Source organism: Mauremys reevesii, linkage group 4, assembly GCF_016161935.1.
Source record: "Mauremys reevesii isolate NIE-2019 linkage group 4, ASM1616193v1, whole genome shotgun sequence".
Lineage (NCBI taxonomy): Eukaryota > Metazoa > Chordata > Testudines > Geoemydidae > Mauremys > Mauremys reevesii.
Window position 1 is genome coordinate 17,692,612 of NC_052626.1, and position 23,315 is coordinate 17,715,926.

At 44.1% G+C, this 23,315-nt stretch overlaps 1 protein-coding gene across 1 annotated transcript in view; it reads left to right on the forward strand.

The window, feature by feature from the left end:
- Positions 1-754: 754 nt before the first annotated feature.
- The window catches only part of AHNAK2 (AHNAK nucleoprotein 2), a 144,400-nt gene continuing 121,839 nt past the window's right edge, over positions 755-23,315 (forward strand). The window contains exon 1 of the mRNA XM_039533859.1: positions 755-1,016. Within this exon, the coding sequence (XP_039389793.1) occupies positions 932-1,016 (85 nt within the window). The 5' untranslated portion in view covers positions 755-931. The remainder of the gene's footprint in view (positions 1,017-23,315) is intronic.

Sequence of the window (23,315 nt, forward strand, 5' to 3'; positions counted from 1 at the left end):
TTATAAGTAATAGCATACAGGTCAAAGGAGATTACCGTAAGAAATAAAACACAAGTGCAATCTAAGTTATTTAAACTGGATAGGATTTGAATCAAGCAGTGTCTCACGGTTAGATAGTACAAACAGCTCACCCAGCTCCCATACCCAAGCAGGCGTTCTTCTTTCCTGCCTGGGACCAGCACTTCCCCCAGTTCAGTCTTTGTCCCTTAGGTGTTTCCAGGTGTTCTCTTGTGTGGGGAGTGAGGCCTCGTGGTGATGTCACTTCCTCCTTTTATAGCTTATTCCATATGGTGGGAACCCCTTTGGGAAGGCCAGCCCAGTTTGTGGAAAAATACAGGTACCAACATGGAGTTCAGCATCATGTGACCTAGTCACAAGCCCTTGCATGCGCCGATGAGTCATGGCAGTCATTATCCATAGGCTGACTGAAGCGACCCCAGGTGTGGATAAGCCTTCTCCATGGCCCATTGTCTATGTTGATGGGTCATTCAACTTGAATAGGAGTGATGTACTGGTTAGACTGCATGTAAAGCTTTGTGGGTGTTACCCAGGTGCAAGCACATTTGAAATACAGATACATAGTCAATATTCATAACTCCTTATACAAAAATGATACCCTCATAAAAGTGGGATAATCATATTAAGTAAACCATAACTTTTCCATCGATACTTCACATGACACATTTTGTACAAGATGCATCATAATCATGTCATAATCATACCACTGTGTCACAGAGTGCTCAGACCCTTGGTGCCTCAAGTTGGGCACCCAATCAGTGGCCACATTTGCCAGTGTTGCAAATCAAGCTGTGTCAGTTTTCCTCTACTTAAATTGGGAGAATATCTACCTGCCCCACTATAGCATTGTGAGGTTTAATCCATTACCATGTGTTATATAATATATCACATTCTTTGGAGGATACTGGGAGACATGGAAATTCCAAAGCATCTCACTGAACTCATTGTAAGTTTCTACCATCAACAACAGACCACAGTGCAAAGAGCAGGATACAATGGTGAGTGTTTTTTCACTGGGCAAGGTGTGAGACAAGGGGTGGGTATATTTTGTCCCCAAGGCTCTTTAAGATATACACAGAATTTATTATGAAACAGGACTTGGAAGGTTTAGACAAAGTGGAAGGAGCTGGGATCTCCAGTGGTGGATATCTTTTGAACGACCTCAGATATGCTGATGATACACCCACTGAGCCAATGCAACAAATGTTGGGGGTCTCTAAAAACAATTAGTGAGGAATATGGACTATTCCTGAACGAGATGAAAATAAAATGCATGTACATAGACATGGCTAACAAAAACTGGATGCAGGAGGTTATCATAATTAACGGAGAGACTGTTGAGGCAGTAGATGAACTTAATTATCTGGGATCATATATCTGTAACCAAGGAGACTGTTCCAAAGAAACTGGAAAAAGACTTTGGATGGCTCGCTCATCTATGGCCCCCCCTTAGGAAAATGTGGAAAAACTGTGGCGTCTTAAAATGTACAAGGGTGCGATAAGTGAAAAACCTAATTTTTTCCATAGTGATTTATGGATGTGAATTATGTAACATTAATGCTGCTGATAAGAAGAAAATTGACGCTTTTGAAATGTGTGCTAGTGAAGACACTTGCATATATCCTGGATGGGGAAAAAAAGATGAATGCCAATATTAGAAATATTATTGGAGAGAAGTAGACTCTGATGTTGGAAATCAACAGGTGCAAACTCAAGTACTTTGGTCATATTAGGCATAGAGAAAGAAATACCCTGAAAAAGTTATTATGGAAGGAAAGGTGGAGGGTCATCATAGTATGGGATGACTGGCGAGGAGGTGGATGGAGGGTGTGCAGCAGATCAGGGGAAGGTCAGCTGCTGAGTGCTTGAAGTTAGTGATGGATCATGGAGGCTTTTGAAAATTCTGCTATGGTGTCCCCAATATTCAGATATGAATACATGATTTTACTTATTTTATATGTAACGTATCAGAGGGGTAGCCGTGTTAGCCTGGATCTGTAAAAAGCGACAAAGAGTCCCATGGCACCTTATAGACTAACAGACGTCTTGGAGCATAAGCTTTTGTGGGTGAATACCCACGTCTGACAAAGTGGGTATTCACCCATGAAAGCTCATGCTCCAATACGTCGGTTAGTCTATAAGGTGCCACAGGACTTTTTGTCGTTTTATATGTAACATGCTTTAAGATCCATGGCTGGAAGGCACTATGGAAGTGCAAAGTGTGCATTTTATGAGAATGGTAAACTGAAATAAGGATATGAGTTGATATGAAAAACAGAACTCAGGGATGGTGCTAGAACGTTTGTGGTTTATATTAGTCCTTATCATACAATCATGGGAGTGGAAGGGACCTCAAGAGGTCATCTAGTCCAGTCCTCTGCACCTTACAATTACAAAGGGGAGCAAACCTGGTGATAGACTCCAAGAGGAAGGAAAAAAATACAACTCCCCACCCGTGACTGTGTGATGTCTAAACAAACACACACTGTAGCTCCTGAATAGGAACTATGGCAGTGGAATATATGTAACCATTCAGACTAGGACAATTAGCAATCATCAGAAACCACAATCATGGGATCTGATTCTCCTCTGTCTTATGCTGGGGGTAAATCAGGAGTAACTCAGGGTCAATGGAGTTACACAGTGAGAAACGTGTACAAGTGAAGGGAGAATCAGGAGCAATGAATGCTGTGAGCACACAAAAGCTAACTGGGTTGGGTTTGTAGAAGCGTTCGAAAACAGAGTGTCATTACTGTATAACACTCCATTCTTGGCCCTGCCTAACTGTTGTATTTGCACACGTATTGTAACACTGACAGGATGTAACACTCTGTTTGCTTAAGGTGAAGGCTCTAAATTCTCCCAGCTGCTTGTGCTGAATCACTCCATACTGCATTGTAACCCTGGGAAAATGCAGCCAGCCTTTAGATCTCCATTTCAGGTCCTTGGGGGGTGCAGAGCTTTTCCTACTGCTGAGGGCACAGCACACCACCCTCACAAGGCAGGATGGTCTCGTGGCTGGGGCACTGCAGAGGGCATCAGAAGATGTGGGTTCTGATCTACCATATGCTCTGGGGAAATCAGGTGGCTTCTGTTTTTACCTTCTAGCTCTTCCCTGCCTTGTCCATTTAGACTGCATGTTCTCTGGGGCAGGGACTGTCTCTTTATCTGTGATTGTATAGGCACTAGCACAACGAGGCCCCAGTCTCGGATGGAGCCTCTAAGAACCACTGGAACACCGATCAATAATAAACGTGTCCAACCTGTCTCTTTCTTTCTTATGGCTCAACCCTGCTCCCTTTGAAATCCATGGCAAAACTCCAGATCAGGCCCATTGTCTCCTATTGTTTGAAATATAAAAGGCTAGTTTTACATTTATGTATTCAGGTATTATTCCTGTGTTCCGACCTTCCTGTGGGAAAAATGAAATAGATTTTGCAGTGTGAAAGGGCATAGCTGTAAATCCCCCTCCCCCTCTTTTGATTTCTTCGACCCATTAGCCTGATTTACAACCTAACCTCAATTATCCCTCACATTTTCAAGTTAAGACATTGACACCATGGTTGCCTTTTCCAGTGGTGGGCAGTAGCTGCGTATACCATGCAAAATCTCTTTGGCCAATACTGGGTTATGAGCATGCCTTTGCAAAGACGGGCTTTGAAGCTTTAGTTCTTCGGCGATGTAAAAATGATTAGATCAAATGCCAGTTTGTGAAAAAGGACTCGGAATCTTGCAGCAATGAAAGAGGTCTTCCTCTGATCCAGTGTCTGATCCAGCAATGTAATAATAATAACCTGGGTTTCCACAGTTCAGCAGCTCATGCAAATCAAAACAAAAGCCTTCCCAGACCAGCTTCTACCACACACAGGCCTAAACACGTTTGCTGAATCCGTTTGCTAGTTAAAGTTCTCATCTGCTCCACACCTCCTGAGCTAGATTCAATCAGGGTTTATGCTAGGATGGAATCCCTGCTTCAGGTTGCTGGCAGCAGAAAGTCCACTGGGTGGGGAAGGAGGTACAGTTAGCAGCAATGCAAGCTATTGGTTTAGGCAGGTGGGATAGGGGCGTGGCTGGAACACGCAAGGACTGTGTTAATTCAGCCCTTCCAGTCACTGGCTCCTGCCAGCTATGTTGTTCTAGAGCTAGTTAAAGCTGCCACAGCTTGGTGGCAAATGCAAGGGAGAGTGGCCACATTATCCCGTGAAAACCCACTGGAACCACAACTGGCCTTTCTGGCCTGGAGTAGGCAGGTGTCATTTACCCCTCCTTAAATCAGCTTTGCTGAATCTGGCCCTATGAGTTTATTAGTAAGCAAAAAAAAATCCAGGCTCTCCAGCTGCTCACAGTTCTTTGATCTTGAAAAGATTCACTGCACAAAGAAAGCATTTGGTGCTGTCTGAGGCAGGCCAGAAACTGCGAGATCACAGTAAGGTGTGGCCCAGAATGGGTCATGCACAAGAGGCAGAGGAGAGCACTGTACGCCAAAAGGCTTTTGGGCTTTAACTCGTGAACATATAGAAGAGCATGGAAAAGCCAGCCTGAATAGGAAAACACCCAGCCACTGTGTGCTGCAAGAATGAATTCAAGCCAAAAAAGGCAAGAATGGGGTGGAGTTTAGTTAAATAAACAATCATTAGACAGGGCCGGATTGTGGGCCTGTTTCCATGAGGAGGAGGGTTTGCACCGCTGGGCCCCATGTTAAGTGACTTTTTCTATTGTATTTTTCTGTGCTTGGAGCTTAGTTCTGAAGACAGCATAACCGGCCCCAGGAGGGTTAGTCCAGCATGAAATAAACACAGACCATTCAAGTATGAAAATGGGCAAATGGCAGAAGTGAACGGCAAATAAAAAGCAACAGTCCGTGTACTACAGGAGGGTGGGTTGAACGGTGCCAATAACTCAGCTAAGTGGCGTTTCCATTGCACAGGCTACTACAAAAAATTACCCATTATTTAATTTTTTTGCATCCTACAAATTTTTGGGTCATTGGTTTTCTGCCCTAAATCCATATTCAGACTCACCCCCTTAAATAAATGCTGGCTTTCATCGCTGTTGGGTGTTTGAATCAGTGGGATTTTTGTGCCTAAATTTAGGCTACCATATCGAAAACACTGACCTTATTTGTGTGTGTGTTGGAAGTCCCTCTTGACTTGGTGCATGGGGATGTCCAGGGCATATTGCTGATGTAAATGGAGAGTCTTTAATTTGTAGCTCACCTTTACAATGATCTAATGCTTCAGAACTATGCTGTAGTTGCTTTAAGGTACTCCAGATGCAAGACCTAGATCACTGCTTTTGGATTTCAAACTGTTGATAGCTGTACACAGGTGGTTGGAAAGAACTCAATTACTCCAGGATAGAGGGAGATAGAGAGGGTGATAAGAAAACAGGTTCACACTTGTACAGGCTTCTGTGAGGAGCGGTGGTAGTCAGTTAGTCTCGCTACATAAGTGTTGCTTTTGATACCGCCCCAATTAGGAATTTTAATTTAGTGCCAACTTTCTTTGATCAAGCTGCTGTCTGTGTGAGACTCTTCTGTGCACAGGGGAATCATATTACCACATTTCACTTTCTCCAGGCATTTTCATACCACTTTTCCCTCTGCAGATGAAATGAAATACAATGATAAATGGCATTGCTATAGCATATGTACTACCTCCAGACATAAACTGTATTCAGAATTATTCCCCTACCATGGGAAAAATAAGCCAGTTGAAGAAATAATAATATCGAACATTTAAGTAGCTTCTTTGATCCCAACAAGCTCTCATGGTGCTTTATAATGCCTGATCCTGAAGAAATTAAGCATGTGAGCAGTCCTAAATCCTGTGCATCAGACTGACAGGTCTGGGCCTCACATTTACAGGAATCACCTTCCACATCTGGGTGAAAACTGGCCAGTCTTTAACATCACATGGGCATTCCACAGGACACTTACATAGAGGAAGTGGGGAACATAAGTAGGCAGAATGTAGTTGTGATAATTGCCATTTAACCAAGCCAGCAGAGCTAACACCACTTCATTTGTGAAAAGTTGTCTAGGATCTTTAGGGCTTGATCCTGCAAGCTCTCTGGCCCTGGTCCAGCAAAGCACTTCAGCACATGCTTAATTTGAAATAAATGGGATTCTGCTTCGCTCTTTGGGTTCTTAGACCATGTCCACCACTGTGGTATTGGAGCACTTGTTCAAGTGTTTGAAGTTAAGCTTGTACTGAAATGCTTTGCTGGATGGGTTCTCGAGCACTCAGCACCTTGAAAGATAAATCCCCCTATGACCACAGGTAGCAAAGGCCTTGTTTCTGAATCTCATCCAAAAGAAGGATGCTAGCTAACAGATGCTTTGTAATCTAGTAATATGAGCACTTAGTGCTTTGAATATCCCCCAATGGTTCTAATTATAATTCTTCTCTGCAAATTACAGGAAATGCCTGCTGGATTGACGTACCCAGAATCCTTAGCATGAAACTGAATATGTTTCTTTTAACAGAGTGAAATCTAAAACATGTTGGGTTGTTAGCAGAAAACATTAAGGTCCCTATCTGTCATCACAAAATAAAATGAATACAGAAATCCTGCATGTATACAATACACCACAAACTTGATGTGAGCAGCTGAACCTGCCCAATTATTTCAGTAAATCATATTGTTTCCTTGCAAGGGGGAGTGGCAACTGTCTGTATTACCTGCACAGTACAAAAACAGGAAAATCGATAACTGGGCCTTTAACAGGGCCATAAGCCATGGGATGTTTCTCAGTTCTTACACTGTTTTCATGGAAAATTTTACTTTTAATTCCTAACTACCAGCCAATTTTCTTCTCCTGTCTCTCTCTTTCATTTGTAAACCGTACAAGTGCTGTTCCTTAATTGCTGTAGCACAGTTTCCTGAATAGCCTGGCTCAGAGTTGGGTATTCAAATGCAAAAGAAAATGGAATAGTTTTACTTATCAGACATGAACAGTTCCTTTCACGGATTTCAATGGCGGCGTCTTTACTAAAACCTGCTTTCATAAGTATATTTGTGACTCTCCGATTTGCTCTCCTCTGGCCAGCTCAGAGATATTTTTCTGGCAGCATAGAAAGCTCTTAGAATTGAGGCTTCTGTAAATCAGATGACTCTCAGGTCATTTGATGCTTACAGCCTGAGTCTGTAGAGTCACAAGAATAGAGGTTACAGAGTGTCAATTTAACCATGCAAAATGAATTACCGATGAAACTTCTAACATCAAGGTATGGACGAGAGAGGAGTGTTCATAGGCTCTGAAACAGGAAATTTGTCTTTTTCTTTTTAAATCCATTGCTCATGGAGTTGCTGAGTGTGATACAGGGTGTATCAGTATGAAGAGTTATAACTAATATTGGTAATGGTTCATTCTGGCTACTTGTTACTGGATGCTACTTATTAATTATTATCGTATTCTTTGTATTAGTCACACACTGAAGCCCCAACCAAGTTTGGGACCCCACTTTGCTAGTGGCCATAGGTTCAGAAGTTTTAAAGCCAAAAGGGACCATTATTATCTAGTCTGCCCTCTTGCATAACACAGGCCGGAGCATTTCACCCAGTAATTCCTGTAAGGCTAAAGCAGATCTCTTAAAAAGTTATCCCATCTTGATTTAAACTCTTCGAGTGATGGAGAATCTACCGCAGCCTTTGCTAAGCTCTTCCAATAATTAGTTACTCTATTTACAAAAAAAAATCACCGTATTTCCAGTTTGAAATTGTCTAGTTTCAGCCATTAGATCTTGCTATGTCTTTGTCTGCTAGATTAAAGAGCTCTCTAGTATCAGACAGTCCCTGCACCACAGAGTTTACAGTCTAAATAGACAAGGCAGACAAAGGGTGGAAACCTGGACATATTTTCCCTGTTTTACAGATGGAAAACTGAGTGCTTCATTTTGACTTGTCTTATAACCAGGAGCAGCTCTAGCAATTTCGCCGCCCCAAGCATGGCGGCACGCCGCGGGGGGCGCTCTGGCGGTCGCCGGTCCCGCGGCTCCGGTGGACCTCCTGCAGACGTGCCTGCGGAGGGTCCGCTGGTCCTGCGGCTCCGGTGGAGCATCCGCAGGCACGCCTGAGAGAGGTCCACCCGAGCCTCAGGACCAGCGGACCCTCCACAGGCACGCCTGCGGGAGGTCCACCGGAGCTGCCTGCCGCCCTCCCGGCGACAGGCAGAGCACCCCCCGCGGCATGCTGCCCAAGCGCGCGCTTGGCGCGCTGGGGTCTGGAGCCGGCCCTGCTTATAACATCAGAACAGTTAAGCTAAAATGATGAGTTTTGACCTTGTTGAAATGAAATCTTTCAAGAAGGTTGTTTTGATGTTTCTAAAATGAAATATTCCTGACTATTTATTTTGCAGTAAATTTCTAAGTGTTGACTTTTCAGTGCAATTCCAGGGGAAAAGAAATTTTGAAATGTGAGACATGCCAGCAGAATAGAAATTCCATTTCCTGGCTAGCTATTGCTACTCTCGTTTCAATCTTCATTTCATAACTTCCAGGGTAGAAAAATTGAAGTGGCCATGATTGAAACCTAGCATGGACCCTATGCATACAGAGGAAATATCAAATTCTGTTACTCTGTGACAGATACAGAAAAAAGACCATTAGAATATCTCACAGGCATGATGGTAAGTCTTTGAGCATCATCAGTGGTCTCTTTTTCTATTAAAAGTATAATACAGAAATATTAATTAAAGGTAACGTTAGCTAAGGGCAGATTTGTCATATCAAATACTGTCTGACTACTCATTTCTTCATTCACAAACTGACTGGTCCATAAGTATTTCATTGGTGGCTCCTACAATAAGTTGTCAGTTCCAACCAGTGGCAGAATTTAGCCCTAGGGGTTCTGTGTGTTAGCATCGGAGTGCGTCTACCGTCACAATGGCAGCATGTGCAATAGCGCCTGTTATGGGAAGCTATTTAAGGCTGGTTCTGTATTTGCTAGCCAAGTGCAGGCTCACACAGTTGCTGTGCACATCAAAAGGAGGAGAGTCCGTCTGGCCATACTGAAATTAGGCCTCACATAATCCCAGGCAGATGCATACTTAGATTTTTATTTCTTGGTGGGTGCACTTATTTCCAGGAGAGGGAGGGAAACAAATGCCCAGGCCAAATCAGCTACAGGAGAATAGCACCTATAAGCTTATTTGCTCCTTTGAATGTATCATTTGGAGGATAAGGTGACAAACTTCAGTTTAAGGCTGATTTTATTCATTTAGGTCCTGATCCTTCAGCAGGATAAACAAACACAATTTCTCTGTATTTTTTGTCTGGTAGCAGCCTGTTTACTCACCACTTCTGATGTGCAGTTAGGCAACACAACCATGTAAAGTTAATGCCACGTTGCACAGCCCCGAGACAAGCTCTCCATGCACACTGTATAACCCAGCATGCTATTGTCTGCGGAATGGTGAAAGGTGAGTGCTGCAGGAGAGTGTGTGTGAGAGGCAGAGTGATGATGTCCCATAAGTTAGATGCCAAGGCCGATTGTAATGCAGCTATTTGGGAGTCTAGCAGTTCCTTCATCCGCAGACCAGGAATACCTGCTCGTCTCAAGTGGTTATTTCTTGGGGAGATCGGCAGCTTGGGGAATGCCATGTCCTTTTATGTGTCATCATACTTTCCAGATCAGGGACCTAGCGCACACAGGAATCCTCATCTCATTCTCGGCTGGTAGACACAGGCTGCTGAACCTGTTCCAGGAGACTCAGGGCAGCACTGCTTGTACTGGCTCTGAACCTCCTCTATACCTGTTGAAATAATTAAACCCATTGCTTGGCTCCCCAGCTCCAATCCAGGGTCCCTGGCGGGTGCACAGTTAGCAGACAGTCTGAGCTAGGCCTGCAGCAGTAGTTTTGGTTTTTCAGGGAGTCCTATCAGTTTGCTACTTGGCATTTCTACAGCATTACCAACTCCTGTGATTTTATTGCAACTCTAGCAATTTTGGGGGTGCTTTTTAACCTGTCTCATGAAAACGTGACAAAAGGTGCCAACTCATGAATTTCCCCCAATTCAAAATGGCCACCATCTCCTATTACTGTCAATGGGGATGAAGCCTGCAAGATGGCCACCATCTCCCTACAGTTTATCTGGACGTGGGAATGGGGAGGCCCTTAATAAAGGTGGCTGACACCTCCCACTGAAGCCACACCTAGAGGCAAAATGGCTGCCACTCTGTGGCTTAGGGCCAGGACTCAGGGACTGTGAAGAACAGCAGACACCAGCAGTGAGGAGAATAGGGGTGGAGAAGAGGCAGATTTAGAGGTTGCAGGGGAATGGGGTGCTGGAGGATGTTGGGCAGGAGAGAGGCTGAGGGGGGGTGCAGAGGTAGTGTTGGGGTAGGAGGTGGAGGAGATTGGATGGCAGCTCCCCCAGCCTGGGGGTAGTAGTGGGTCATGGGAGTCCCCACTGAGCAGCTGGGGAAGGCAGTGCTGCCAGCATTCATGAACTGATGGCGAGTCATGGGATTTTAGCACCTGCAGGAGGCGCTCTCTTTTCTCCAATCCTCTGATTTTCAGGGCTGGGCAAAAATCTGTGTGCAAGAGCCTCAGGGCTAAGGACACAGATAGTCCAAGGCCCCGGACCCAGCAGTAACACTTCTCTGCCTCCCTCTGCTTTGGGACTTCTCTATTTGGGATCCAAGCAGAGGAGAAGCTGCAGGGGACAGGAATAGGAACTGGTGCTGCTGCATCTGGGGAAGGGGAGAAGCCCTGGCAGGCAGCAAGACAAGAGAGGGGGGGAAGTCAAGACAGCAATACGAAATGGATGGCCATTCTCCTGTTCAGGGGTGGGGAGAGAGTAAGTGGAGTCTCTGTTTGAGTGCCAGGGAAAGTCATGCATTTCGTGTGCTCTAAAGCTTGACTTTTCAGTCTAAAGTGATCACACACACTGGCAGAGGAGTAAAGGGAAGTTAAAGAGTCAAAAGCAGACCCAAAAAACCCCATGGGTTGATGATGTTTTTAAAAACTTGTGACTTGTGGGGCCAGTCTTATGACTTTTTAGGAGCTGACTGATGCATTTTGATCTCTTGAGGCTGGCAATAGTGTTTCTACCACTTGGAGAGAGAAGTTAGACTTACAGGACAGTAACTGCCAGGATCACTTTTCTTAAGCTGAACCGCTTGGTAATAGTGACCATAATATAATGGGGGAAATATCAAAGCAGCCCACCCCAGTAACATTTAACTTCAGAAAGGGGAACCACACAAGAATGTGGAAGCTATTAAAATGGATATGAAAAGGAACAGTCAGAAGAGTGAAATGCCTGCAAGCTGCATGGAAGCTCTTTTAAAACCGACATAACAGATTAAATGTATACTCGAAATAAAAAAAAATTAGTAGAAGGACCAAAAAAATGCCACCATGGTGAAATAATAGCGTAAAAGAGGTGGTCAGCAGCAAAAAGGCATCCTTTAAAAATTGGAAATCAAATCCTACTACCAAAAATAGAAAGGAACAAACTCTGGCAAGTCAAGTGTAAACGTGTAATTAAGCAGGCTAAAAAAGAATTTGAAGAGCAACTAGCTAACAAGTCAAAATATAACAGCAAGGTTTTAAGTATATCAGAAGCAGGAAACCTGCCAAACAATCAGTGGGGCCACTGGACGATTGAGGTGCTAAAGGAGCACTCAGGGAAGACAAGGCCATTGTGGAGAAGCTAAATGAATTCTTTGCATCACTCTTCATGGCTGAGGATCTGAGGGAGATTCCCACACCTGAGCCATTCTTTTTAGGTGACAAATCCGAGGAACTGTCCCAGACTGAGGTGTCAGTAGAGGAGGTTTTGGAACAAAAACATTTAATAGTAATGTCACCAACACCAGATGATATTCCCCCAAGACTCTTGGGTGCCGGAACTATACATGCAGGGGTGCGGCTGCACCCCATGGCTTGAAGTGGTTTTCATTATATACATGGTTTACATTTGGTCCAATGGTTCTTAGCACCCCCACTATTAAAATTGTTCCAACACCTCTGCCCAAGAGTTCTGAAGGACCTCAATTATGAAATTGCAGAGCTAACAACTGTGGCATGTGACCTCTCACTTAAATCAGGTTCTGTGCAGATGACTGTAGGATCGCTAATGTGATGCCAATTTTTAAAAAAAAGGCTCCAGAGGCAATCCTGGCAATTTCAGGCTGGTGAACCTAACTTCAGTACTAGGCAAATTGGTTGAAACTATAGTAAAGAACAGAATGATCAGACACAGATGAACACGATTTGTTGAGTCAAAAGGGAAATTGTGCCTCACCAATCTGTTAGAATTCTTGGGGGGTGGGGTGGGCGGGGAGACAAGCACATGGGCCCAGGGGATGCAGTAGATATAGTGTACTTAGATTTTCAGAGAGTCTTTGACAAGGTCCCTCACAAAAGGATCTTAAGCAAAGTAAACTGACATGGGATAAGAGGGAAGGTGCTCTCATGGATCAGTAACTGGTTAAAAGATAGGAAACAAAGGGTAGAAATAAATGGTTAGTTTTCAGAATGGTAAATAGTGGTGTTCCCCAGGGTTCTGTACTGGGAGCAGTGCTGTTCAACATATTCATAAATGATCTGGAAAAAGGGGTGACCAGTGTGATGGAAAAGTTTGCAAATACAATATTAGTCAAGATAGTTAAGTCCAAAGCAGACTGCAAAGAGTTACAAAGGGCTTTCACAAAACTGAGTGACTGGGCAAGAAAATGCAGATAAAATTCAATGTTGATAAATGCAGGTAATGGATTTTGGAAAACATAATCCCAGCTATAAATACAAAATGATGGGGTCTATGTTATCTGTTACCAAGAGATCTTGGAGCAATTATGGATAGTTCTCTGAAAACATTCGCTCCATGTGCAGTAGCAGTGAAAAAACTAACAGAACGTTAGGAACCCTTAGGAAAGGGAGAGATTATAAAACAGTAAATATCATAATGTCACTATCTAAATCCATGGTACACCCACAGCTCAAATACTGTGTGCAGTTCTGGTCACCCCATCTCAGAAAAATATATTAGAAACGGAAAAGGTACAGAGAAAGTCAACAAAAACGATTAAGTGTATGGAACAACTTCCATATGAGGAGAGATTAAAACAAACTTGCACTGTTCCTCTTGGAAAAGAGGGGAGGTGAGAGGTCTATAAAATCATGAATGGTGTGGAGAAAGTGTCTAGGGAAGTGTTATTTACCCTTTCACAGAGCACAGGTCACCAAATGAAATTAATAGGCAGCAGGTTTAAAACAAACAAAAGGAAGTACTTCTTCACATAACACAGAGTCAACCTGTGGAACTTGTTGCCAGGGGATATGGTGAAGGCCAAAACTATAACAGGATTCAAAAAAGAATTAGACTTATCCTCCAGGAACTTACCTATCAAAGACTTTTAGCCAAGATGGTCAGGGATGCAAATCCCATGCTCTGGGTGTCCCTAAGCCTCTGACAACCAGATGCTGAGATTGGATGACAGGTGATGGATGACTCTGATAATTGCCCTGTTCTGTTCATTCCCTTTGAAGCATCTGCCACTATGCACTGTTGGAAGACAGGATACTGGGCTAGATGGACCATTGGTCTGATCCAGTATGGCTGTTCTTATGCTCATTCTTATGTCCTTATGTTCTTTCCTTCTGTGAAGATTTGCTTGTCTCCAGTCTCCCAGGACCAACTCAGTGTTCCACAGCTCTTTGAAAATAACTAATTCTCTTAATACACTTTATTAAAAGGTGAACCACATCTGAACAGAGAGATGGGCCTATGGACCATCTTCTTTCACGTTCATAATTGCTCAGAGCACCTTTCCTCCAATTCACATAACAATCCTGTGGAAACTACAGCAATGGAAAAGTAATATTGGGAAAGCAATGTATTTTTAGCTGCCTTTTATTGGCAATTAGTGGATGGAAACCAGGAGGTGAGCCAGGACCACATGACCAGCCAGCTATTCACAGACCTCCAGCAAGTGTTCTGGTCATGCACCACAGTCTGGGAACGTCTGCTTTAGGGCCCGATAATCTCTTAAAGACACAGACCTTCACTGGATGTGGGCCAGAGATGCACAGTCCCATGGGAAGCTTCATAAAGGATTATGTCTTAGGCAGGCATAAAGTTCTCGGGAGCTCCCTAGTGCACTATAATTGTGTTCATCTCTTCCTGCCTGCTGAGCCATCCTATAGCCAGATATGCATTTTGAGTGTCTGGCTGCTTTTATCTCCAAGAGATCCTGTCACCCAGGGTGCACTGCCATGTACAGTGTTTCCCTTGTGAGACTGTGATGTGATTGGAATGAGCTTGATTTTGTCCACATTCCCTGGAAAGCAGCACTGGTGGCTTTGAAATATTGGACTAACCAAAGGGTAAGAGGATGTATCTCACCTCTTTCTTCATAGCTCCCCCCTGAGGCAAAGCACACAGATCAGGTCTCAGCAGAGAGAACGACTGGAATCCACCTAAACATTCATGGTAGATGATGAATGATAGCTTTAGCTGATTATCCATCCTTGGGTTCTGGCAAAATTAAGGGGTTTCCCCCCCTGTGTCTGATTTACATAATACATTGCACATGCTACACCACTGGTATTGAGTATAAAGTGATAATGCTATTTTCTCTAAGTGATAATAGTACCTTCACAGGCCACATCCTCATGTCCTTCCTAGCGACTGGATCATTCTCTCTAGGGGTGAAACCTACCTTTTAGGGAAAAATAAACTCTGTGAGGTTGCTCTCATGGAGTTTCCTCCAGGATCTCCCATTCAAAAGGTGGGTTTTGCTTTCCTCATGGAAGAAGCAACATAGCTGGCTCCTGAGCCTTGCTGATCCCCCCACCAAAGTCCAAACAGATGTCAGAGTGTCTATCCAAGGTCAGAGTCATCAATGTGCATACCCTATACCACTGCACTAGTTCCCAGGTGTCCTGCAGCTCCTCCAAACCCCTGGCTGGCTTCCAGGCCTTTTTCCATGAGTGAATGTCCCTTGAACCGCACTCCCTCCAAAGGACGTTTTTCATTGCACATAGGTCTGGTGTATCACCTCAGTGGTTAAGTTCTCACTGGGTGGTGCTGCTGGTGAGAAATATGCAGCATCCTCCCGGGTCCCTTCTCCATTTCTGACCCTTCCATGGACCTGCAGAGAGAGCTCAGTTCTGTGTTTGGAGAAAGGAAGGGCAACAATCCCATAGCAGCACCTTCTACGAAGGAGTGATGGCTTCCAGTGTATGGAGGGTCCTCTTCGTGAACAGATGTACAGGACTGATTTTCCTCCCTTAGCTTGCACACAGGCCAAAGTCCCATTGACAACAAGTAGAGGATTACTAGATTAAGAGCTGAGTACAGTCCATGTCAGGACTTCAGCTTCTGGCCCAACCTCTGTTATACGATGAATGCTAAGAAGAACACTACCCATTTATTCACGGGGACCCCATTATGCAAGGGGCTTCTCAAATAGTCAAGAAGTGGCAGCTTCTTCCCCCAAAGAGCTCATAGGTTAAGAATAATATTTCAGTTCCCAAGTCAATAAACTAAGGGACCAGTCTGGCAATATATTAAAGCACTAGATAGAAAATATAGAGAAGTCAACAGCAAAACTCTTTTCCAGATAGAATTCTGGATTTAGGAATGCAAAAGGGGCCCAGTGAGTTGAATAGCTGATCTCAAATGAGTCAGATTTCTCCCCCATTATGATGCAGAGCACATTCATGGGCTCAAACACGGGCACACCGCCTCCCCCCAGATCTCCCCCCACCCCCAGTTCAGTCCTATGCTAAGGAAATGACAACTAATAAAATGAACTAGCAACTAAGCCTTAGGTAACTGCATATAATAAGACTCATAAGCAGCTTTTCTCTTTCTCTTAGCCCCAAAGAGTAATAAAGACCAGGCAGCTACTGTACAATGCAATCACTCCCAGGCTTTGGCTAGAGATAAACACTTTGTGTAACTTGATCTCTTGAAGATAACTAATTAAAACAGTGTCTGCCTGTGCCTTTGGAAACCGTAGATGCATTTCTTGGCAGCATTAACATGTTTTTCAAGACAGATTTCCTGCACAGATTCAGGCACTGGCAGTCTGCCATGAATGTGGCAGATATAAACTTACCTGTTCAGGAATCTATAAAAGGACCAAGCAAATGATTTTGTTTTTCAAACAGAGTAGCTGTAAAATCTGATCAAACAATATGGGAGTTGTCACTGTGTGATATGGAGAGGTGTGAAAATCATAACGGGGCAGACGCATGCCCGGAGTTGCTGGGCATGCAGTGGTTATGTGAAATTCTGTGGCTTACATATCAAAGAGCAGAGGTGTAGCAGCAGCAACTCAGAAGAGACTAGGATAACACAGTCGCACCTCCACCTTCCTTGTGGGACTAAATTAAGTGCTGGTCTAGACAGGATCACTGACTTTAGTGGGAGCGACACCTACTTACCAGGGATCTATCCCTGCAGGAGAGTCCATCAGATGATTTTTGTCCTCTACATTTTTTTCAGTTTTTCCTCAGTAATTCTCATAATTCCCCCAAACCAATCCAGTTTTCCCCTTGATCCATACCTCCTCAACACTTACACACCTTTCTTCTTGTTCCTTATGTGTTCCCTTACTCCTGAATCTGTGCCCCTTACCCCTCCAATTATTTTCCTGTTTTTCCTGTTTCCATTTTGAATAATTTAGCCTCTGCAACCATTATAGTATTCTTATTCACTTTCCACCAATGCTCAGCCCTACTGAGCATGTCATTTAGATTACTGGCCATAGCGGTATACGGATGATGTAATCCTTACAACCCTCCCACAGTACTTCAAGGACCGTATCCAGAAATCCTTGCTTCTCCTTTCCCCACTGGTTAATCTGAACATTTCTTAAAGTTTGCCATCAGTATACCCGTTCAGCGAAGTCACTGGGAGATTCCTCATTAAGAGGCCATAACATAGTCAATTCTAAATGTACAGATGTTTTCCAATAAAATAAACAGCACAACCTACACTGAAGTGTTCAAGTGCTTGGAAAACAAGACAAGGGATAGGAGCATGCACTTTCAAAAAAAAAAAAAGAGAGCCATTGAAGGAACTATTTTGAGCAGCGCTCCATAATTGCAACCTCAAGAGTTAGTGCATCCTTTTTTGCATCCAGATTTGCATGCACCATTATCAGTTGCGCATGCCTGTAAATATTTTCAGAGGGCTGTTGAAAACTTCCTTCTCCATCCCGTTCTTGCAGTATTGCTTAAAACAGTGAGAGCTACAGTATGACTAAAATGAATGACACATCCATTTGGCTCCAATGGACACAGTTGCTTTTATTTTCAAATCGCAGTTATGCCAGAAAAGGTTGGTGCGTATGCAATTCAGAACAGCTCTCTAAGCAGCTTTTTACCTGGTGAATGCTACAAGTCTAATAGTACCTACTCAGGTAATGTGCATGGTAGCAAATGCCACTGTCAGAGAAGAAAACGAACCTTTCTCTAACACATGAAAAATAGGATACAAAAAATAGCTAATATCTCATGTGTGTCCCCGAAACAACTAAAACCAAAAAAACCTAGAGATGCAGCAGATTAATGCCTCAATTCAGTCAGTAACCCAGTGGACGTCACTGTATCAGTCATATTGCCTCCTAATATTTCTGGCCTGGAGTTGCTTGATTCTTAGTATTAGCCAGAACACGTCTAACCAAAAATTAAGGATATTAAGCATAAAGGCAAAGCTTCTGTCACTATCAGAAAAATATCAGCAAAATGAAGAGAAGGGCAAGAAATATTATTAGGGACTGGAGGGGCTTGGCTGACACAAGGAAAATGAAAGCACTAAACTCTGGGGCCATATTGTGCCTGGCCTTATGTGTTGGTGCAAAGGGTGAGTGAATAATAGAATCATAGAATATCAGGGTTGGAAGGGACCTCAGGAGGTCATCTAGTCCAACCCCCTGCTCAAAGCAGGACCAATCCCCAGCTAAATCAGGTGCAAGGAGTTCCCAGCTACTTTACCTCCACTGAGCAGGGAACAGGCACAGTTGTCTCTGGACTGCAAGGATTGCTCCTTCTCTCTTGCCCAGCTTTCAAGCCACCCCAAAGAGAATGCAGAGATGGTGAGGCCACCATAGCAGAGTTGGTAGGTTGAGGCGGCGATGCACATTACACCTTCCTAAGGACATGGGGCAGTGGATGAGTTCAACAGTGCCCCTAGTGGGCCTTACTGGCACATTCTAGTTCTGGGCATACAGCTTGGCTGTGTGTTGACTAAAGGAGTGTCATCACTAAGAGGGGAGAGGAATTGTTTAGGGTAGTAAAAAGTATAACTGGGAGAAAGGGATGGAAACAAGAAAAGGAAGATGTAACGTGACTGAGGACCAACTTGCTAAGAGTGAGATTGTAGAAAGGGAAGCCCTGTCACTTAAGAAATTAAAATCTAGAGCAGCTAAAGCACTGGAAAATATATTGTAAGGACCAATTTTGCACAGCCCCTTTGGGGATGGAGTAGAATGGCCTGTCGGTTCTCCTCCACCTTTAAATTCAAAGGGTTAAAAACATTCCCAGAGTAATTCCAGTGACTGCAATGAGGCAGGAATTTAGCCCTGTGAGTCTTTCAGTAGTTTGAAAGTGACAAGGGTAAGAAGAGCGCTGGAATACTTTCTCCCTATAACACGGTTAAAGTACTGTGCCATGGGAAAGATAACATTCAAACACAACCATCAGTCCATGTAAATTCTGTTAGGACACAGTGAGGACTAAGCCAGCTGAAATCACAACCCGTGGAGAGGTCACTTGTAACAATTCCAGAAAGCTGATTTCTAAGTGCCAGTAGTTTTATTTTAAATGGGAGTTTGGTGTTGTCATTAAGCTTTGTGTCCACTGGCTTCACTGTGAAATGGTTTTACACCTGCTCATAACTAATCTGCCATTCTTTACTGTGATCTCACCTTGCCATTGTGCTACTGCATATGGTGCCCTGTGAACACAATACAGAGGGAACACAGTGTGCAGGGACAAAACTGTAAATCAGACTGGAGGCGTCCTACCTTGCATGTGAAATGACAACTCCTAGGCTAAACTGATTTGGAAATAGGTGTCTAGCAACTAGTATAATTACTATCACCATCCAATAAGGAGATTCAAGAATAGACACAAAACAAATCTAATGCTCTAGCTTTCCAGGGTCATTTCCCCAGTGTTCACTTGTTGCCACCACTTCACCTGAAGATGTCAGTCATCTCAACAGTTTCAGCCTTCCAGTATCAGAGTACAGCTCACCACCTAGGGTGAACAGACAGCAAATGTGAAAAATCAGGATGGGGTTGGAGGGTAAAAGGAGCCTATATAAGAAAAAGACCCAAAAATCGGGACTGTCCCTATAACATCGGGACATCTGGTCACCCTATCATCACCTGATAGTGGCAATCAGTATGAATGGGTAAGTAACCTGACCTGCATATTAGATAGGGAGGAAACACTTCATGACAACCTGGAAATGAAACATCCCCAGTATATATGGATGCACATTGAGGGCATGGCTACACTTGCAGATGTAGAGTGCTGTGGAGTTAAACCCACCTTCAGAGAGCGCAGTAGGGAAAGCGCTGCAGTCTGTCCACACTGACAGCTGCTTGCGCACTGTTGTGGCCACATTTGCGGCACTTGCAGTGGCATTGGGAGCGGTGTATTATGGGCAGCTATCCCAGCATGCAAGTGACTGCAACGTGCTTTTCAAATGGGGGGGTGGGTGGGGTGAAGTGTGACAGGGAGTGTGTTGTGTGTATGTGTGGGGGAGAGAGAGTGGGCTTTTGCAGGGGCTGAGAGCATGTCAGCATGCTGTTTTGTAAATTCAGACAGCAGCAGATCCCCCCGCCTCTCTCTCTCTCTCTCTCACACACACACACACACACCATTCCACACTAATGGTTGCTTTGTCTCGGAGCAGCTAAGCAGCCAGCTGTCACAAACGAAGCTTTCAAAGGGCACTTCCTCATTCCTACAGTGATTCAAAACAATAACTAGAGTGGCCACTTGACTTAAGGGGACTATGGGACGTTTCTGGAGGCTGATCAGAGTGCAGAAATGCAACACCTCGTCCAGGCATTGTAGCCAAGGCGCAGCAAACGTTATTCCTCTCGCTGAGGTGGAGTACCAGGAGCGCTCTAGCTGCGGAGTCAGAGCACTCTACGTGCCTTGCCAGTGTGGATGGGGAGTGAGCTAGTGCGCCTGGGGTTGCCCTAATGTGCTGTAACTTGCAAGTGTAGCCAAGCCCTGAGAGACTTTGATCTGGATCCAAACGTCCTCAAATCCAAGGGGAGAGGTTGATCTTGTGTTCTAGTTTAGCATTTGCTATTAAACATATTGTCTGGTAATCATTATCTGGTAACTATGGCTTGAGCCCCCACCCACAGCTGGACTCCTATTTCTGGGTCTGGGAAATTAAAATATATCCTCCCTGGTCATCTCTGCAGGTGGGTCTTCCCCACTCTCAGTCACTCGGAGTCTGTGGGAACATGGGACCACAAGGACCTTTTATTTGGGGGGGGAAAGGGAAAAACCAAATACAAGAACCATTATTACCCTCCTTACAGTTACAAATGAGCAAATGACCAAAACCCAGTCAGTGCATCATGAGTGTGGCCAACCCCAAAGTATTAACTGGCTGGCTTATTGTGGGCCAGAACTCTTAGTCACAAACAGTCCCAGCCCCACTAACACCTCACTCACAGGTCCATTTAGACCAGTGGGTCTCAACCTGCCCCCCTCACCCCCAAATTCAAAATGTGCGGTGCTGGCAGAGGGCAGGGCTGGCTGAGGGGGAGAGAGAGTAAGGCAGCCTGCAGGGGCGCTCCTGCCAGCAGGGGGCTGGTCAGTGCTGCAGGAGGGTATGGGGTGGGAGAGTGGGTCTGTGGGTAGGTTTGTGTGGGGAGGGGGCTCTAGGCAGTGAGAGGGTGGCGAGTGCTGGGATCTAGAGTTTTAGTTAAGTGGGTCTCTGCTCCAGGGGTCGGGTCCGGGTCGGTGGGGGGCTCCAGGAACGTCTGCGGGCTGCAGGGCCCCTTGTGGTGGGGTCCCAGGGTCCAGTTGCCTGGCCTTGTGCGGGGGCAGGGCAGAGGTCCCATGGTCTGGGCACCAGGCCCTGTGCCAGGGGAGGGTCCCACGGTATGGCATGGAGGGTCCAGTGTCTGACCCCGCTGCAGGGTCCAGCTGCCCGGTCCCACGCAGGGGTCTGGGTCCCGGCTGCCTGGCCCACTGCCTAGGGCTCTGCTCCTGGACCCGCTCTGGGTGGGGGTGCTAGTCATAGGGGATTGTGCAGGGGTTCAGCGGGGTGCGCTGTGGTTCTCAGCCTGCAGCACACGTAACACATTGATAAAGAGGTTGAGAACTATTGATTTAGATGCAGTGGTAGTTAGGGAGTGGCTCTCTACTATTTCGTTCAGTTCTATGACATCTGCTACTGGTCCAGTCAGGCGTCACTGCAAAGTCAGCTCTGTGCTACCACTACCAATTCAGCCTGGTCTACTCCTATAGAATTGCTCCAGATCAGGTTCAGAAGAATCTTCCGATGAGAAACTCAAAACAAGGTCCCTGGAAGAGAACTCCCAGTCTTTAGCATGGATTCTTCTAGCTGCTGCTTGAATCTTGTTCTCAAACCAGAATCCATTCCTGTAAGGTCAGGGTGAACCACTTGCATATTTTGCACAGTTCATATGCCCTTTCGAAAGCAGAGTCACAGTAACAATCTATTCTCATTTACACAATCAGAACTTAGACAAGTTCAACTAAAGCAACACACATAAGGTGGAACTATGGGTAAGCAGTGTTATAATTTATGTAAATAAGGTTGGCCCAATATGGATTTTTCCCTTTTCCCCTCTAGAAGGAGCAGAGAGTTCTATCCTTTTAAACCTTTTAGCTTTGGAGCTTACAGTATCAGGAGGAAGGGTTGTTTCCTTGTCTATTCTTGTTTTCAGTCTCGATGGGAGCCTTACCACGCAGAAATTGCTTTCTCTGTTCTTTTGTTATCTGTCAATTTTTCCATGACGCATATGTCCTAAAGCCTGAAGAACCAAGCTGTTAAGCCAGGGGGTTCTTTTGGTTCTGAACATCTGTCTGAGGTTAACAGGTGTGACACTAACATGATGTTGCCAGAGGGTACAGCAACACAAACAGAGGGCGCATGTATTATTAGAAAAGTAATATTGTGTCTTTATTTACAGGTAAAACAATCCTGGTTGTACAGAAAGGTAGAGGAGCTGGGAATAGGCTAGAAAGTAGTAGCTCAGATTTTGAACCTGTGGAGATTGGACAGTTTTCAGGCATCTAAAAGGGTGTCATAAGGAGGAGGGAGAAAACTTGTTCATCTTAGCCTCTAAGGTATAAATAAAATAAAAAAAAATTTGAAATTTTATAAACTTTTAACTTTTTAAAATTTTTTTTTAAATTTTTAAACTTTTAACAAACATAAAACATAACAACAGAATTTTGTGTTTTAAATTATAGTTTGAAAGAATACAAACAACAAAAGCTTGCAGTGCTTTGTGTTGGCCTAACTTTGAAAAAAATTAAAAAAAAAAAAATAAATAACAAAAAAAATAACATAATAAATAGCAGTTTAAAAAATAAAAATAAAAAAAAAAAAAATAAAAACAAAAACCATTTTTATACAAAATTTCAAGTTAAACTTTTAAATTTCAAATTTTTTTTCATTCTTCAGAGTGTGTTTTTCTTTTCTCTTCTTTCTTTCCATTGTCTCTCTTTTTCTGCTTTGTCTCTGACGACGCTTTTGCTTTACCACAATCATCCAATTTCATTTCTTTTTCAAGATGACTCATCTGAATGCGGATATGTTCGTTCAGATGGGATGAGATATGGGATGCAGGCATGGGGGATGGGGAGATTTTCAGCAGGGATGGGTCGATGTTTTTCTGTCTTTTTGATGCAGCTGTTTTTGCTTTAATTTAATGGGCAATAAAAAAAATTTTTTTCTGTTTCTTTAATCTCTCTTCTTAAATAATCAATCTCTGTCTCTGCTCTTCTCTCTCTGTACACTCAGAGCAAACACTGTCATCCTCCAGCAAGGCCAGCATCAAACTCACCTCTCGCTGCTCAGCCGTTGCTTCCTCCTGCCCAGATTTTTTTTCAGGCGGAGATTTTTTCAACTCGTGTTTTTTGACTTAAAACTTTTCCCATGAAATAAAAACTTCTTCATTGCCAGAAGTTTTTTCTTTCAAGAAGGTTTTCAGGTTTTCTTTTTCCAGTTTTTTCCTTTCCGCTTAAGCAGCAGACAGGCAGCCAACAAGCAGCAGAAGCAGCAGCACAACTCCAGACTGCAGCACATCATCCACAAATAACAAAC